Source organism: Melospiza georgiana, chromosome 33 (assembly GCF_028018845.1).
Source record: "Melospiza georgiana isolate bMelGeo1 chromosome 33, bMelGeo1.pri, whole genome shotgun sequence".
NCBI classification, from domain to species: domain Eukaryota; kingdom Metazoa; phylum Chordata; class Aves; order Passeriformes; family Passerellidae; genus Melospiza; species Melospiza georgiana.
In genome coordinates, this window is record NC_080462.1 from 565,017 (window position 1) to 581,250 (window position 16,234).

Here is a 16,234-nt window from a genome sequence, read left to right on the forward strand (position 1 = left end):
TTGGGTACCTGGGGGAGCAGCTGCTGTCATCTGCCCTGCCTGTCACCTGCATTTCTCCCTCCAAACTGGGACTTTGTGTGCCTCCATAAGATGAGCTGTGTGTTCACAGGGCGGCGTTTTTCTCCTTTTCCCAACCTTCAGATGTCCTTTGAAGCTCCTTTTGCAGGTTTCCTTGCAGCCAGGGATGTCCTCGTTGCCCTGGACCTGTTTTGGGGATGGAGATCAGGAAAACATCCCTTGAACTGCTGCCAACCCATCCCAATTTTGCCCTCCCTCATGTCACTGGCTCTGCTGTGTGTTCCTGCATCGAGGACCACGGTGCCACATGCTGGGAAAAAGCAAAGAGCTCCAAAGGAAAATAACATTTTTTTTTTGGAAAGGATGCGTTTATTTGCCTTTATTTATCTTCCTAAAGCTTTCAGATTAATCTTTTTGATCTTGCCTCTGCAGCTGCATGGCCAAGGTTTGGTTTCTTTCAGCTGACATTGTGCTGTGAGAGCACACAGCGCTGCAAGGGGGGTGTTAAGGAAGGGCAGCAGAATTCCTTTTTGCTCTTGGAGAAGGGGAGGTGTGTGCAGCTAACTTTAGCAAGGAGCAACTAAAAAAGGGATGCAATAAAAGTATATTAAAAATAGCAAATGGCTGTAGAAAGTGGATGTGAGGCTCTCAGTGTCCCCTGCTTATGCCCAGAGAAACGTGGGGCTGGAAAAGTGACAGAGCAGCGCAGAGCCCCTGCTGCTTGTGCGAAGCAAAGGTGAAACCACTTAGAAGCAGGTGAAACACATCAGAAGTTTAAAAAAATCATCCAGAAATAAAGACTTGAAAGAGATCTCAGCTCCTCTGTGTCCTCAGCTCATGAGCTTGGGGATTCAGCCCCCCCAGATCCCTTGTTTTGTAAAAACATCTCCCAGCTGAGATTCCTCCGCGCTTTTCCTTCCTTTCTTTCTTCCCCCCCATTTGCAAAATGCTAACTCTGCTCTCTCGCCTGTCTCTCCAATTTGGAGCAATTTACTGCGAGCCGGGGATGAATTACTCAGCACAGAGTTAACCAGCACCTGCTCGGAGTTAATTGGCATGTGTGCTAATTGCCGTGATAGTCACACTTGTGCGAGCTGAGAGCGGGGAGGGGGGAGCTCCTCCAGCCCAGAGCTCCTCATGCTCGGTTCCCTGAGCCTGCCTGAGATTCCTGCCACTGCAACAGGGTCAGGGTGGCTTTTTCCAGCTCCTTTTCCATGCCCTTGGGCCCTCCTTGGCAGGGTGTGGGAGCTGGGATGGTTTCCTTGGAAGAGGAGGCTCAGGAGAAAGGAAGAAGCTGCTGTCAGAGGAGGTGATTTAATGAGTGGGGTTATTGTATATAAAATCATTTCAGACCCCAGAAGTGAGAGGTTATTTAGGAGCTCAGCTCCTTGTGGCAGTCCTGTGCTGTGGTGTCAGCACCCAGGGCATCCCTCTGTCTGTCTTGAGCAGCCCAGACCCTGCCAGGGGGCACAGGGACCCTGGCACAGAGCCCAAAATGCCCCTGTGGGTTTCATTATGACCCATGGAGCAAATTGGCAACCTTAGATGAAGATCTGCAAGCCATGACAAATTAAGTACAATAATAGTGAAGTTATCACAGGGTGAAAAAGCAGATTTTGGGGTTTTCAGAATGGGAGTTCAGGAGGCAAGATGGAGAGATCTGGGCATGTCCAGCCTTTCTCCTTCTTCTTCTTGGCCTCCATCTTCTGCTGTGATGGTGGCACTTTTAGATTGGTTTAGAGTAGAAGCTCAGTGTCTAACACAGGTGACAGGTATTGGGAAGTAATTGTAAATATTGTACAGGTAGTTTTTTGTATAAAGACATAAAACTGCCCCAGGGGCAGGCAGAGTGCCTGGAACTGTCCTGCTGGAGGGACTTCAGCAGGGCAGGAGAAAATTTTTTATAGATAAGATGCAATAAACAACCTTGAGACCGAGAAATGAAGAGCCCTGACTCCTTCTTCAAGCACCAGGCTGGGAAAAGAGACTTTGGAACTTTTCTCGGGGTCACTCTGAGCAGCAGAGACCCTGACACTGTGGGTGCTCGTCTGTGCAGGGTTCAGGTGCTTAAATCCCACCTGATCACAAAGAAGGGTCCTGGCTGATCTTGATGCCTCAGGGTGGGCAATTAGGGAGCCAGAGCAATGTGGTGGTGAAGGAAAGGGAGCCCCAGGGGATCCTCCTGGCTTGGGGCTGAGCCCCAGCAGCAGTGCCAGCAGAGATGAGGGTGCTCTCCAGGTTTCTTGCTCTTCTTCCAGCTGCTGTTCAGAAACTCAAACCAGTTGGTTGGACTTTCTGAAAGAGCCACCTGGGCAGGAAACTTGAAAATACCTGGGTTTAAAAATAAGGTGGGGGGAAAAAACCCAACCTAAAACCAGATGAACTCACCCCAAAACCCCAATTCCATGAAGAGAAAAGGGAGGGGTTTGAAACCCCCTTTGTCAGGTGCATTTGGAGGGCAGCAAACATTCTGTGCTGTTTTCCATCCTCCTCCTCACCCCAACCAAGGGCTGCCCTCCCCATGGGGTGTTTTGCTTCTCATGCAGGGCACAGGGGTCAAGAGTTCCTTTTCTCCCCATGATGATGAGCCAAAAACCTGTTGAGTCACCTTTTTTCCTGTGGAAAACTTTATCCAGCAGCGTGAGCAAAGCCTGAGGCTGCTGGGACCATGGTCCCCATCCAGCCAAGGTGCTGAGGATGCAGAGTCAGGGCTCAGAGCAGCAGGAGGAACCTGGTTTGGTGGCTGAAAAAAAAGGGGATTTGGTTTGAAACACTTGGGGTGTGTTTGTGGGCTGGGGAGAGCAATGTGGTTGGAATCCCATGTAAGAAACAGCAGCTGGTGTGGGGCTGAGGGCAGGGATGAGCAGCTCTGGGGTTTTCTCCTCATCCCTACAAACATCCCATCCCTTTGAGCACTGTGCAGCTCTTGGCTGCCATAGCATCCTGTGAACAAGTCCCACAACGAAATTGTGTTAAAATATGTTTCACTCAGTTGAAAATTTACTGCCCGTTGTTCTGCAGTGTTTATTGTTGCTTCTGGAGAGTTCCTCTCTGGTTTGGACAGTAAATCTGCTGTCTTTCAGAGCATTTCTCTGTCCAAGAGCTGCAGCACACGGAAAGAATTAGCATCTTGCCCTGTGTCTGCTTGAGGAGCTGTTGCTACTTTGTGGTTTTGAAGATGCTGAAGGTGAAGATTTTTCAGCCAGTTTAGAAAAGTGGCGACTCTGAAGGGAAAAACAGCAAAGGAAACCCAACAAAAAGTTCCTCCTCTTCCGAAATTTCTTTGTGTGTGCAAAATCCTCACCTTGGTTCTGAGCCTTTGGGCTGTGAGTTCACAGTGAGGGAAATACACTGCAGGTGGGTGACATAGAAATCCTCATTTTCCTTTTGGCTCTTGCTGGATCACTGACCTTTGAGGGATACTCACATGGTGTGAGCTGGAGCAGTGATGCTCTGGAACTGGGGATGCTCCAGAACGGGTGATACCCAGAACTGGTGATGCCCCAGAATTGGTGATACCCAGAACTGGTGATGCCCAGAACTGGTGATGCCCAGAACTGGTGATGCCCAGAACTGGTGATGCTCTGAAACTGGTGATACCCAGAACTGGTGATGCTCTGAAACTGGTGATGCCATAGAATTGGTGATACCCAGAACTGGTGATGCTCTGAAACTGGTGATACCCCAAAACTGGTGATGCTCTGGAACTGGGGATGCTCCAGAACGGGTGATGCCCCAGAACTGGTGATGCCCAGAACTGGTGATGCCCCAGAACTGGTGATGCCCAGAACTGGTGATGCTCTGGAGCTGGTGATGCCCCAGAATTGGTGATACCCAGAAGTGGTGATGCTCTGGAACTGGTGATGCCCAGAACTGGTGATGCCCCAAAACTGGTGATGCCCAGAACTGGTGATGCCCCAGAACTGGTGATGCCCAGAACTGGTGATGCCCCAAAACTGGTGATGCCCAGAACTGTTGATACCCAGAACTGGTGATGCTCTGGAACTGGTGATGCCCAGAACTGGTGATCTGGTGATGCCCCAAAACTGGTGATGCTCTGGAACTGGTGATACCCCAAAACTGGTGATGCCCAGAACTGTTGATACCCAGAACTGGTGATGCTCCAGAACTGGTGATGCCCCAAAACTGGTGATCCTCTGGAACTGGCGATGCCCAGAACTGGTGATGCCCCAGAATTGGTGATACCCAGAACTGGTGATGCCCAGAACTGGTGATGCTCTGGAACTGGTGATACCCCAAAATCGGTGATACCCCAAAATTGGTGATGCCCAGAACTGGTGATGCCCAGAACTGGTGATGCCCAGAACTGGTGATGCTCTGGAACTGGTGATACCCCAAAATTGGTGGTACCCCAAAACTGGTGATGCCCAGAACTGTTGATACCCAGAACTGGTGATGCCCCAGAACTGGTGATGCTCCAGAACCCAGAACTGGTGATGCCCAGAACTGGTGATGCCCTAGAACTGGTGATGCTCCAGAACCCAGAACTGGTGATGCCCCAGAATTGTTGATGCTCTGAAACTGGTGATGCTCCAGAACTGATGATACCCCAAAACTGGTGATGCTCTGGAGCTGGTGATGCTCCAGAACTGTTGATGCCCCAAAACTGGTGATGCTCTGGAGCTGGTGATGCTCCAGAACCCAGAACTGGTGATGCTCTGGAGCTGGTGATGCTCCAGAACCCAGAACTAGTGATGCTCTGGAACTGGTGATGCCCCAGAACTGTTGATACCACAAAACTGGTGATGCTCTGGAGCTGGTGATGCTCCAGAACCCAGAACTGGTGATGCTCTGGAACTGGTGATGCCCCAGAACTGTTGATACCACAAAACTGGTGATGCTCTGGAACTGGTGATGCCCCAGAACTGTTGATACCACAAAACTGGTGATGCTCCAGAACTGATGATACCCCAGAACTGTTGATACCCCAAAACTGGTGATGCTCTGGAGCTGGTGATGCTCCAGAACCGGTGATTCTCCAGAGCTGGTGATACCCCAAAACTGATGATGCTCTGGGATCTGTATTTTTGGGCCTTCCCACGGTGGGATGGGGAGCAGCAGCCAAAGGATGCCTGTGGCACTGGCCCAGTGTTCCCCATGTGCTCCTCACAGCTGGGTGGTTGCTCCTGTTTGTTGCTGGGAAGGGAACGTGCACCTATTTTGGTAAATAATGACTCAGGAATTAAATGCCATCCCTGTAAGATCTGTCCTTGCACAGAGTCTTACTGATGGGATTTATGGGTAAAAAACCCCAGGTTTTGCTGCCCTTTGTCCCTCTGATCTTCTCCCTGGCCTCCTCATACCTCGTCCTCCCTGGAGGGCAAATTGTGGATGTCAGGATGGGGAAAAGACTGACAGAATCACAGAATCACAGAAATTCTAGGTTGGAAGAGACCTTTAAGATCATCGAGTCCAACCCATGTTCTAACACCTCAACTAGATCATGGCACCAAGTGCCACATCCAGTCTTTTTTTAAACTCCCTGTTCTCCTGCACTGAAACCACAGAACGTGGTTGATGAATAACCAATAAATTGATGAATAACCAATAATAAAGTTACTCACAATGAATAACTTGACCCCCCAAAAAAAGCAGAGAAAAAGATGAAGTGACTCACATGACTCAGTGAACCCCAAAACTGAGTGTGGGAGCGAGAATTTGGGTTTTTTGTTGGAGCATGGTCTGGTGAGGAGGTCAAGGATGGGCCAAGGTCTTCAGCAGGGTCTGGGGGTGCTCTGGGGTGGGAGAGGAGCAGGAGCAGCTTGGTCAGGTTGGCTGTGGCTGCTGCTTTGAATTCGGGAGAAAAAGCTTTTGGGTTTTTCAATGCTTTTTGTGACAAGGCTGGGGACTGCCAAGCTGAGGCAGATAGGAAGCTATTTTGGGACTGGCTTTCCCCTTTGCCTGGCTCTTGGCACAGGGCACCTTGCCTTAAATGCAGTGTTATCACTGCTGTTATCCAGCTGCTCAGAGAGAGCAGGGAGAAAGACATACCTGTGGAAAATGAACTGAAGTTCCTCTCTTTGTCCCCTCTCTGGGACAGTGCTGGGAAATGGCATGAGATGGGCTGGGGGGCTGTGCCAGAGGTGCCCAGACTGGTGCTGGGGGATGCAGATTAACGTGGGAGCTCCTGAGAGCTGCAGAATTTGTCCCTTTGGGAAGAGTTTTGGGCACAGGACACCCCCCAGATGCATGGAAACACCCTGTGGCTGAGCCCAGTGAAGGCCAGGCTGTCTCAGCTGCCTTCAGAGTCCTCCTTCCCCTATAAAAATGAGGTTTCTGTGCCTGGTTATAAGGTTCCTTTCAAGCAATCAAATAAAGACATTTGAAAATTCCAAATTGGAGATTAGTGCAGAAACTGGAGACGGATTTAAATTGCCCCAGCTAATCACCAGCCACTCGACTGCTTATGACTTTATTAAGAGAAAGAAAAAAAAAAAAAAGAAAGAAAAAAAAGTCTGGAGTGTCACAGAGGAGCAGGGATTCAGGGGCTCACTGCTGCCACCTCCTCCTCCTCCTCACCCAGCATCGTGTGTCCTGTGTGTTGCTGGCCTCCATCCTTGGGTTTCTTTGGAGAAATAAATCCCTGAGCTGGGTGGGGACAAAGAAGCAGAGGGTGGGATTTGGGTGCTGAGGGGGTGCTGGATGGGGTTTGGGATCAGAATCTCACTCCTGTCTCTGTCCCTGTGCAGGTTTCTGAGCAGCTGCTGACGTCTCATCCCCGCTGGATCAGGCTGTGCAGGACGGTACCATGAACTGAGCACGGAGCCGCGCCGAAATATTTTTTTTTTTGTTTTGGCTTTTTTTTTTTTTGGGGTTTGTTTTCTGCCTGAGAGAAAAGCCCCCCAGGCTCTTGGATGCAAGCATCCTAAAGTGGGGTTGCTGCTCCCCTCCCTGAGCCCCAGTGGTCCCGGCTGTGCTGAGGATTTGCCGAGAAGATGGGGAGGAAAAAGATCCAGATCCAGCGGATCACGGACGAGCGCAACCGGCAGGTCAGTGTTGCGTGTCCCTGCTCCTTCTCCTCACCCTGCTGCCCTTGGGGGCTCCAAAATTTCCCATTTCCATCCCACTCTGAGCCACCAGAGCTGTGCTTCTCCCATGCCATAAAATAAGCAGAGATTTAGGCCGGATCCAGGCAGATCCAGGCGTTGCTCCTATCCTTGCAGCTCCTGGAGCTGTTTCCATCTAAGTGCTTTTCCAGAAGAAAGTATCTTCTCCACTTAGTTAGTTCCCCCCTCCCTTTTTTTTTTTTTTTTTAAATTTATTTTTGTCTTGCAGAAAATATATTTCAGTTGACATTTTCCATGTGGTTTTTCCAATAAAAAACAGCCACAACAAGTATCCATTTTGCTGAACGCAAACAACTCAAATTATTCCCTTTTTTTTTTTTTTTCCCTCCTCAATTGTAGACTTAAATGACTCCAGGGCTTTTTTCCTTGGGCTCTTTTGAAGCCAAGCCCAAGACACGCATGTGCATGTGTGCAGGAATGCATTCATGTATCTCAGAGGGAAAACAAAAACCAGCAGATTATTCCCAAATTTCCATGTTCCTTAAACTGGAGTGCTGGAGCAGCAGCACTTTGCCAGCTCAGGTTTGCTCTGGGATGGTTCTGTCCATGTATTTCCCATTACCACAGGACTTCCAGGCTTTGCTTTCTGTGCTCCAGCAGATCCAAGCTGCCTTTAGTCCAGCATGAGCTGCCACACTTCTTTCCTGCCACTTTCACTCTAGAAAAACAGAAAAAAAACCAGTAAAAAAAACCCATGTGGATGTATTCCTAATCCTTAAAGAGTGTCAGAGAACAGAATTGGATGAACCACTTTATTGCTCCTCAGCAAAACAATGGGAGATGGCCGATTTTCCTCATTATAACTTGATGGTGGGGGCTGGGGTGAGCATCAAATATTTCTGCTGATGTCCCAGTTGCTCCTGGGGCTGTTTATATCCATCCTGAGGAGGAAACAGAGCCTCAGGGGTTGTTGGAGGATCTGGAGTGTATTTTATGGGGTGCAGAGGGGAGTGAGGGATCTGCAGTGACTGAAACCTTGTTCAGACAAATGGAAAATAATTGGAAATGCTGGAGGGGAATGGCTGGATAGACCTCGGGGGAAGGAAGGAGGCAACAGCTGAGTGATGGGATGTTCCTGAGGGATGAGGTCTCACAGCCCTGGGTGGGATTTGGCAGCAGGAGCTGCTCTGCATGGCTGGGTGTGATGGCTTTAGTGCCATATTGGAAAAAGGCTCCCAATATTACCAGTTTAGTGCCATATTGGAAAAAGGCTCCCAATATTCCCAGTTAGATTGTGCCTGGGCCAGTCTGACCCTCGCTGCTGGGCCAAAGGCAGCAACTGCGGTGTATCACCCCAGAGATACCTTGGCTTGCTGCTGGTTGCAGCTGGGCACTGAACGAGTCCAGGCTTGTTAGGAACCCCGTTTACCTCAGGAGGAATGGCTTCAGGCGATGGTGAAGAGAAAAAGAAGAAGATTCTGCTGGAGGGTTTAATGTGCAGAGGTTTATTCCATGGTTACAGAGGTCTGAAGGTGAGCAACTGCTCCAACAGAATTTGGCCGCATGGTCTGATTGCCTTTTTAAGCTCAGGGACAGGGGGAGGGGAGGTACAGGTGAGCCACCAACCAGGTGAGAGGGGCAGGGTCTCAGGGGAAGATGACACCCAGACAGGCCAATGACCCCTGGGCATAGGGGCATCCTTTGAACTTGACCAACCACACGACGCCTTGCTGGAATGTTGAGCCTGATTGACAGGACTCACTCAGCATGGGGGTGAGGGGGAAGGGAGAGAGGTATTGGCACACCTGGGGGAATGACCTGGAAGGCCAAAATGGGACATTACAGCACACCACAACATCGCCTCTCTGATGTCCCCAAATCCCAGCTCCCTGGGCTGGGGGACACTGCTTTTCCCTGGCTGGGCTGGTTCTTCCAAAACCCAGCACGGGAGCATCACTCCCCAGCCCAGTGCAGCACATCCTGCTTTGCTCTCAGCAGCCAGCCTGGTCAAATGGGGTGGCAGCAGAGCAGCAGCTGAATTGGTCACCAGCACAGCTCTGCCATCAATTTTCACTGCTCCCTTTCTTTGGGAGAAAAGGACATGCAGGAAGATGGGGCATTGCATGATAAAGGAGTGCTGCAGGCATGCTGGGTGGCACCTTGGCACGTCCTGGTGGCTCCTTGCCATGCCTGGTGGTTCCTTGGCATGCTGGGTGGCACCTTGGCACGTCCTGGTGGTTCCTTGGCATGCTGGGTGGCTCCTTGGCATGTTCTGGTGGCTCCTTGGCATTCCTGGGTGGCTCCTTGCCATGCTGGGTGGCTCCTTGGCATGTTCTGGTGGCTCCTTGGCATGCTGGGTGGCTCCTTGGCATGTCTGGTGGCTCCTTGCCATGTCCTGGTGGCTCCTTGGAATGTCCTGGTGTCTCCTTGAGCTCCTGGTGGCTCCTTGCCATGCCTGGTGGCTCCTTAGATGTCCTGGTTGCTCCTTGGATGTCCTGGTTGCTCCTTGGCATGCTGGTGTGGCTCCTTGGCATGCTGGGTGGCACCTTGGCACGTCCTGGTGGCTCCTTGGCACATCCTGGTGGCTCCTTGGCATGTCCTGGTGGCTCCTTACATGTCCTGGTGGCTCCTTGGCATGTCCTGGTTGCTCCTTGGCATGATGGGGTGGCTCCTTGGCATTCCTGGGTGCCTCCTTGGCATGTCCTGGTGGCTCCTTGGCATATCCTGGTGTCTCCTTGGCATGTTCTGGTGGCTCCTTGGCATGTTCTCATGCCTCCTTGGCACGTCCTGGTGTCTCCTTGGCATGTCCTGGTGGCTCCTTGGCATGTCCTGGTGTCTCCTTGGCATGCCTGGTGGCTCCTTGGCACATCCTGGGTGGCTCCTTGGCATGCCCTGGTAGCTCCTTGGAATGTCCTGGTGTCTCCTTGAGCTCCTGGTGGCTCCTTGGCATGCTGGTGTGGCTCCTTGGCACGTGCTGGTGTCTCCTTGTCACGTCCTGGTGGCTCCTTGGCATATCCTGGTGTCTCCTTGGCATGTTCTGGTGGCTCCTTGGCATGTTCTCATGCCTCCTTGGCACGTCCTGGTGGCTCCTTGGCATGTCCTGGTAGCTCCTTGGCATGTCCTGGTGTCTCCTTGAGCTCCTGGTGGCTCCTTGGCATGCTGGGTGGCTCCTTGGAATGTCCTGGTGGCTCCTTGGCACATCCTGGGTGACTCCTTGGCATGTCCTGGTGTCTCCTTGGCACGTCCTGGTGGCTCCTTGCCATGCTGGGTGGCTCATTGGCATGCCCTGGTGTCTCCTTGGCACATCCTGGTGTCTTCTTGTCACGTCCTGGTGGTTCCTTGGCACATCCTGGTGGCTCCTTGGCATGTCTGGTGTCTCCTTGGCATATTCTGGTGTCTCCTTGTCATGTCCTGGTGGCTCCTTTGCATATCCTGGTGGCTCCTTGGCATGTCCTGGTGGCTCCTTGAGCTCCTGGAGGTGCTGGGGTGGGTCCAGAGGAGGCCATGGAGATGCTCTCTGGCCAGGCTGGGGCTGTTCAGCCTGGAGAAGGCTCCATGGAGATCTGAAATGGCTCTGGAAAGCTGGAGCGGGACTTTGGAGAAGGAGCTGGAGTGACAGGACAAAGGGAGGATGGTTTTGAACTGCAAAGAAGGAGATTTAGATTGGATATCAGGAGAAAATTGTTTCCTGTGAGGGTGGGGAGGCCCTGGCACAGAGGAGCTGTGGTTGCCCCATCCCTGGAAGTGTCCAAGGCCGGGCTGGACAGGGCTTGGAGCAGCCTGGGATGGTGGAAGAACCTGGGGTGGGACAAGATGAGCTTTTAGATCCTTTCCAACCCAGAGCACTGTGTGTGATTCTGTGAATTCCAGCAGCAGCCAGGAGCAGGGGAGGAGAGGAGCAAAGTAAGAGTCACTAATGTCATTAGAGGAATTACTGCAGAGGATTTGCCACAACAGATCAGCCCATCAGTCCTTCAGGGCCAGGCTGCTGACTCTGGCAACTGCCAATATGGTTTACATCAGGGGAAAGGCAAAAAATCCCCTGCTAGTGTGGGGCAGTAATTCCTTCCTGACCCCTTTGGTGATCGGCTTATGCCCTGGAGCATGAGATTTGATTACCCTCTTAGACTTACAAGGTTAATTCTTTGAGATGAGCCTCGTGCACGGTGTCAGGGCAGGTTTGAGGTTTCTGTCCCAGGTCATGAGTGGATGCACAAAGCCCTGGTAGGTGATGCTGTTGTGTGATGTGCTGGCTAAATGGCAAATCTTGGATTTTCTGTGCAAGAGAGGGATGCTCTTGGGCCCTGTCTGCAGAGGGAATATCCCCTCATCTCTACAGGGATAATTTGGTGTTCTGTGTTCTGAGTGTGCTCAGGTTGCTGGTTCATTTGGGGAAGGTCACCCCAAACTTTTCACTGCTCAAGAGCCCAAACCATGTTTGTCCCTGCTCTTCAAGGCCCCATTGTTTGAACCCCACATCTCAACCTCACCCCATTGCCTCCAGTCTTGGTGGCTGAACCCATCAAGGTGTGGTTTCTGCAGAGAGAATATCCCCTCATCTCTGGAGGGGTAATTTGGTGGTTTGTGTTCTGAGCTGTGCTCAGGTTGCTGGTTGGTTTGGGGAAAATGACCCCACACTTTTCACTGCTCAAGAACCCAAACCATGTTTATCCCTGCTCTTCAAGGCCCCATTGTTTGAACCCCACATCTCAACCTCACCCCATTGCCTCCAGTCTTGGTGGCTGAACCCATCAAGGTGTGGTTTCTGCAGAGGGAATATCCCCTCATCTCTACAGAGATAATTTGGTGGTTTGTGTTCTGAGCTGTGCCCAGGTTGTTGGTTGGTTTGGGGAAGGTCACCCCACACTTTTCACTGCTCAAGAACCCACACCATGTTTGTCCCTGCTCTTCAAGGCCCCATTGTTTGCACCCCACATCTCAGCCTCACCTATTACCTCCAGTCTTGGCTGAGCCCATCATGGTGTCCATCAAGGTGTGGTTTCTGCAGAGAGAATATCCCCTCATCCCCAGAGGGGTAATTTGGTGTTTTGTGTTCTGAGTGTGCTCAGGTTGCTGGTTCATTTGGGGAAGGTCACCCCACACTCTTCACTGCTCAAGAACCCAAACCATGTTTGTCCCTGCTCTTCAAGGCCAAGAGCTGCCCCATTGTTTGCACCCCACATCTCAGCCTCACCCCATTGCCTCCAGTCTTGGCTGAACCCATCAAGGTGTGCTTTCTGCAGAGGGAATATCCCCTCATCCCCAGAGGGGTAATTTGGTGGTTTGTTTGGGGAAGGTCACCCCACATTTTTCACTGCTCAAGAACCCAAACCATGTTTGTCCCTGCTCTTCAAGGCCCCATTGTTTGCACCCCACATCTCAACCTCACCCCATTGCCTCCAGTCTTGGTGGCTGAACCCATCAAGGTGTGGTTTGGCCAGGTGTCCCTGGCACTGTGGCTGCAGGAGCAGCCCTGGGCTCTTTGTTTTGGTGGACACCCTCGTGTTTTCCTCCTGGAGCTCCTCCAGCTGCTTGGAGGGTCAGTCAGAGCCTGGAGGCCACCCCAGCAGGGACAGAGGGACAGGTCCTGGTGGGGAGGGGACAGAGGGACAGGTCCTGGTGAGAAAAGGGACAGAGAGACAGGTCCTGGTAGGGAGAGTACAGAGGGACAGGTCCTGGTGGGAAAAAGGGACACAGAGACAAGTCCTGCTGGGAAAAGGGACAGAGGGACAGGGTCTGGTGGGGAGGGGACAGAGGGACAGGTCCTGGTGGGAAAAAGGGACAGAGGGACAGGTCCTGCTGGGGAAAGGACAGAGGGACAGGTCCTGGTGGGGAAGGGGACAGAGGGACAGGTCCTGCTGGGGAAGGGACAGAGGGACAGAGGGACAGGTCCTGCTGGGGAAGGGACAGAGAGACAGGTCCTGCTGGGAAGGGGACAGAGGTACCAGGTTTTGGTTTTAGAGCCCATCCTGCCCCAGCTGCAGGAGCAGAACCTCAGCCGGCTCCCACCTGTGGCACTGCCAGCTCCTGGTGTTGGCAGTTGCCCCCAGCAGAGGTTTTGGGTGGCTGAGAAGTGCAGAATGCTGCTGGGGAGGGGGAGCTGTTGGTGAGGGGAGCTGCCCAAGGGTGATTTGATTTGAGCAGAGTGCACTGGGGTGGTGCTGCTGTGATGTGAGTGCCCAGAGCACGTGGCGGCCGCAGCAGCACAGGGACCAGCCCTGCACTTTGCAGGGGCTGAGGCGATTAGAGCTGAATCTCATTAGTGCTTCATTATCTCTGGGAGGTGGTGGGGAGGGGCAGCAGCTCCCCTTGCCAAGTGTGCCCAGAGCTGCCCCTGCTCTGCCCTCCTGCCACGCGTGGTTTTGTCTGGAGGGCTGCAGGACCCTGGGGCTGCATTCTGGTCACTCCATGGGCTGTGGATGGGGTTCACTCCCCTCCCTCAGCTCTGTGAATTAAAGCTGCTCAGCTGCAAAATTGATGCTGTGGTGGAAGCCCAGAGTGGAGTGGAGCTTTCCCATGTGGAGAGGGAGCAGGTCTTGGCACCTCAGGGCATCTCAGCTCGTCTGCAGCCCTTCCCTGGAGGCTGCTTTGCCCTCAGAGCAATGCTTAGCACAAAGCCATGACCTCCAGCCTCTTATTTTCTTTTTCTGTTTTTTATTTGCTGAGAGAGCGTTGGCCAAGCCTCGTGCCTTCCCCATCAGTGTGCTGCATGTTCTGGGGGTGGGGGACCCTCAGCAGCTCTGTCTGCACTGCAGCAGGGCCAGGGAGCCCCAAACCAGCTCCCTCTGCCCCAGCTGGCTCCTGTTAGCAGTGTGGTGGTGAGAGCTGAGCGTGGGCTGGGAGTCAGAGCCCAACGTCTGCCCTGCAGCTGGAGCTGCTGCTGGAGCCAGCACCCAGCCCCAGGCAGCCCTCCAGGATCACTCCTGCTCTGCTTCCAGCTCAAGGGGACCCCAGTTGGGCAGGCACGGAAAGGAGAACACCCCAGTGAGGTCCCACAAAGGGACAGCAAGGTGGGAGGTTTTGGTTCAGCGAGGTGGAAGTGGCAGCTGGGCAGCCCCTGGCACAGAGGGGCTCGTGGTGCCCTTGGATAAGGGATAATGGGGGCTGGTGAGCAGGAGAGTGAGCACCCCTGGGCGGTTTTGGGGTGCTGAGCCCCAGCTCTGTGGCCCCCAGGGTTGGGCACTCTCAGTGCAGCTGCAGCGAGCGAGGACAAGATCTCCGTGGCTCGAATATTCCACTTCAAAACCCGCAGCCCCCGGACAGATGGCAGCTCTGCTGGGGATTTTGCTGAAATTTATTTTCTCTTGATTTGGCAATATGTGATTTCCAAGGCTGATAATCATCTTTGTGAAGTGTCTGCCTTTGGAGGATCCCAAAATAGGCAGCAATGGGAACCGTTGGGAAGAGGGAGGCGAGAGAGGAGAGCTTGGGGTTGGGTCCAGTTGGGGAAACTGAGACAGAACGTTCTTTCTGCATTGCCCTTCTGTGGGATCTCAGCACCTCAGGATGGAGGTGCAGAGTGACCGAGACCACCCTTGGGGGGTTCGGGAGTCCTGGAATGTTGCCAGAAGTGTCTGGTGGCTGGACTTTGATCCTACACAGGAGACGACACCTGTATGAGGATGGGAGGATTTCACTGGGTGAATGGTCAAGGGATAAGTTAATTAGAGTGTGAGACACAGGGTTTAGGATTTCTGTACAGGGGGGTCTAAAGAAGTAAGATGGAGGAATTGGGACGTGTCCTGTTCTTCTTCTTCTTCTTCTTGGCCTCCATCTTCTGTGGTGATGGTGGCACTTTGGGATTGGTTATTACTAGAAGTGCACCGGTTAATAAGGGTAGAAGGTATTGGGGAGAAATTATAAATATTGTATACGTAACTTCGGGTATAAAGATAAGTAACCTCCCCGGGGGCTTGCAGTGTGCTCATGGCTGGCTTGCTGTGCAGACCTCTGTTGGGCTGAAAGAAAATCTTTTAGATAAACAATTAATAAACACCGAGACCGAGTCAAGATCAGAAGTCTCTCCTTGTCCTTTGAAGCGCCGGGCTGTCCAAGGCCACCCTGGGCCTTTCCAGGCCACCTAAACAGCCGAGAAACCAACACCCTTCCTTTTGCTCTTCCTCCTGTGGTCATTCTGTTTTTCTCTGGGAGCAGGGTGGTCACAGCTCTGACCATGGCTGTCCTTGCTTTCAGGTGACCTTCACCAAGCGCAAGTTTGGCCTGATGAAGAAAGCCTACGAGCTGAGCGTGCTGTGCGACTGTGAGATCGCCCTCATCATCTTCAACCACTCCAACAAGCTGTTCCAGTATGCCAGCACCGACATGGACAAGGTGCTGCTCAAGTACACCGAGTACAACGAGCCCCACGAGAGCCGGACCAACGCCGACATCATCGAGGTGAGGCCCAGCTGTGCCCCCAGGGTGGGGCCAGGGACCACTCTGTGTGCTGGGAGGGCATGGAGCCAGCAGATCTGCCACACTCAGGTGGATTTGGAATGGTTTGGGTTCAGCAAACCCATGGAAATGTTCTGTTCTGGGTGGTAGAGTTGTCTCCAGCTGTGTGGTGACCTGATGGCCCGAAGCTTGAGGTGCAGGTTTGCTCTGTGGGACCTTGCTGTGGAATCCAGGCAAACCAGGAGATGGATTTGGGCTGCTGCTGGAGTGCCTGGTGCAGCTGGTGGCATTGTTCTGAAATGCCTGGTACATCTGGTGGCATTGCCCCCACCTGATACTCAGGCACAGTGGGGTTGTGGGAGGGCACCAGTGGCCAAATTGCAGGGGAATTCAGGTGGGATGGCCCAGTGTCTGCTCAAGGCATGGCCAAGCTCATGGGATGGACCAGGACCTGCTCAAAGCATGGCCAAGCTCATGGGATGGTCCAGGGCCTGCTCAAAGCATGGCCAAGCCCATGGGGTGGACCAGGGCCTGTTTAAAGCATGGCCAAGCCCATGGGGTGGACCAGGGCCTGTTTAAAGCATGGCCAAGATCATGGGATGGAGCAGCTGGGATGGTCCAGGGCCTGCTCAAAGCATGGCTATGATCATGGGATGGACCAGGTGGGAAGGACCAGGACCTGCTCAAAGCATGGCCAAGCTCATGAGATGGTCCAGGTGGGAAGGACCAGGACCTGCTCAAAGCATGGTCAAGCTCATGGGGTGGACCAGGGCCTGCTCAAAGCATGGTCAAGC

The 16,234-nt window shown here is 52.8% G+C and overlaps 1 protein-coding gene across 3 annotated transcripts in view; it reads left to right on the forward strand.

Annotated features, from left to right (window-relative positions):
• MEF2D (myocyte enhancer factor 2D) overlaps nt 1–16,234 on the forward strand; it is a 104,931-nt gene that overhangs the window by 45,794 nt on the left and 42,903 nt on the right. For all 3 annotated transcript variants that reach the window (XM_058042722.1, XM_058042721.1, XM_058042723.1), the window contains 2 exons: nt 6,729–7,028; nt 15,240–15,443. In XM_058042722.1, coding sequence (XP_057898705.1) covers nt 6,975–7,028; nt 15,240–15,443 — 258 coding nt within the window. In that variant the 5' untranslated portion in view covers nt 6,729–6,974. The remainder of the gene's footprint in view (nt 1–6,728; nt 7,029–15,239; nt 15,444–16,234) is intronic.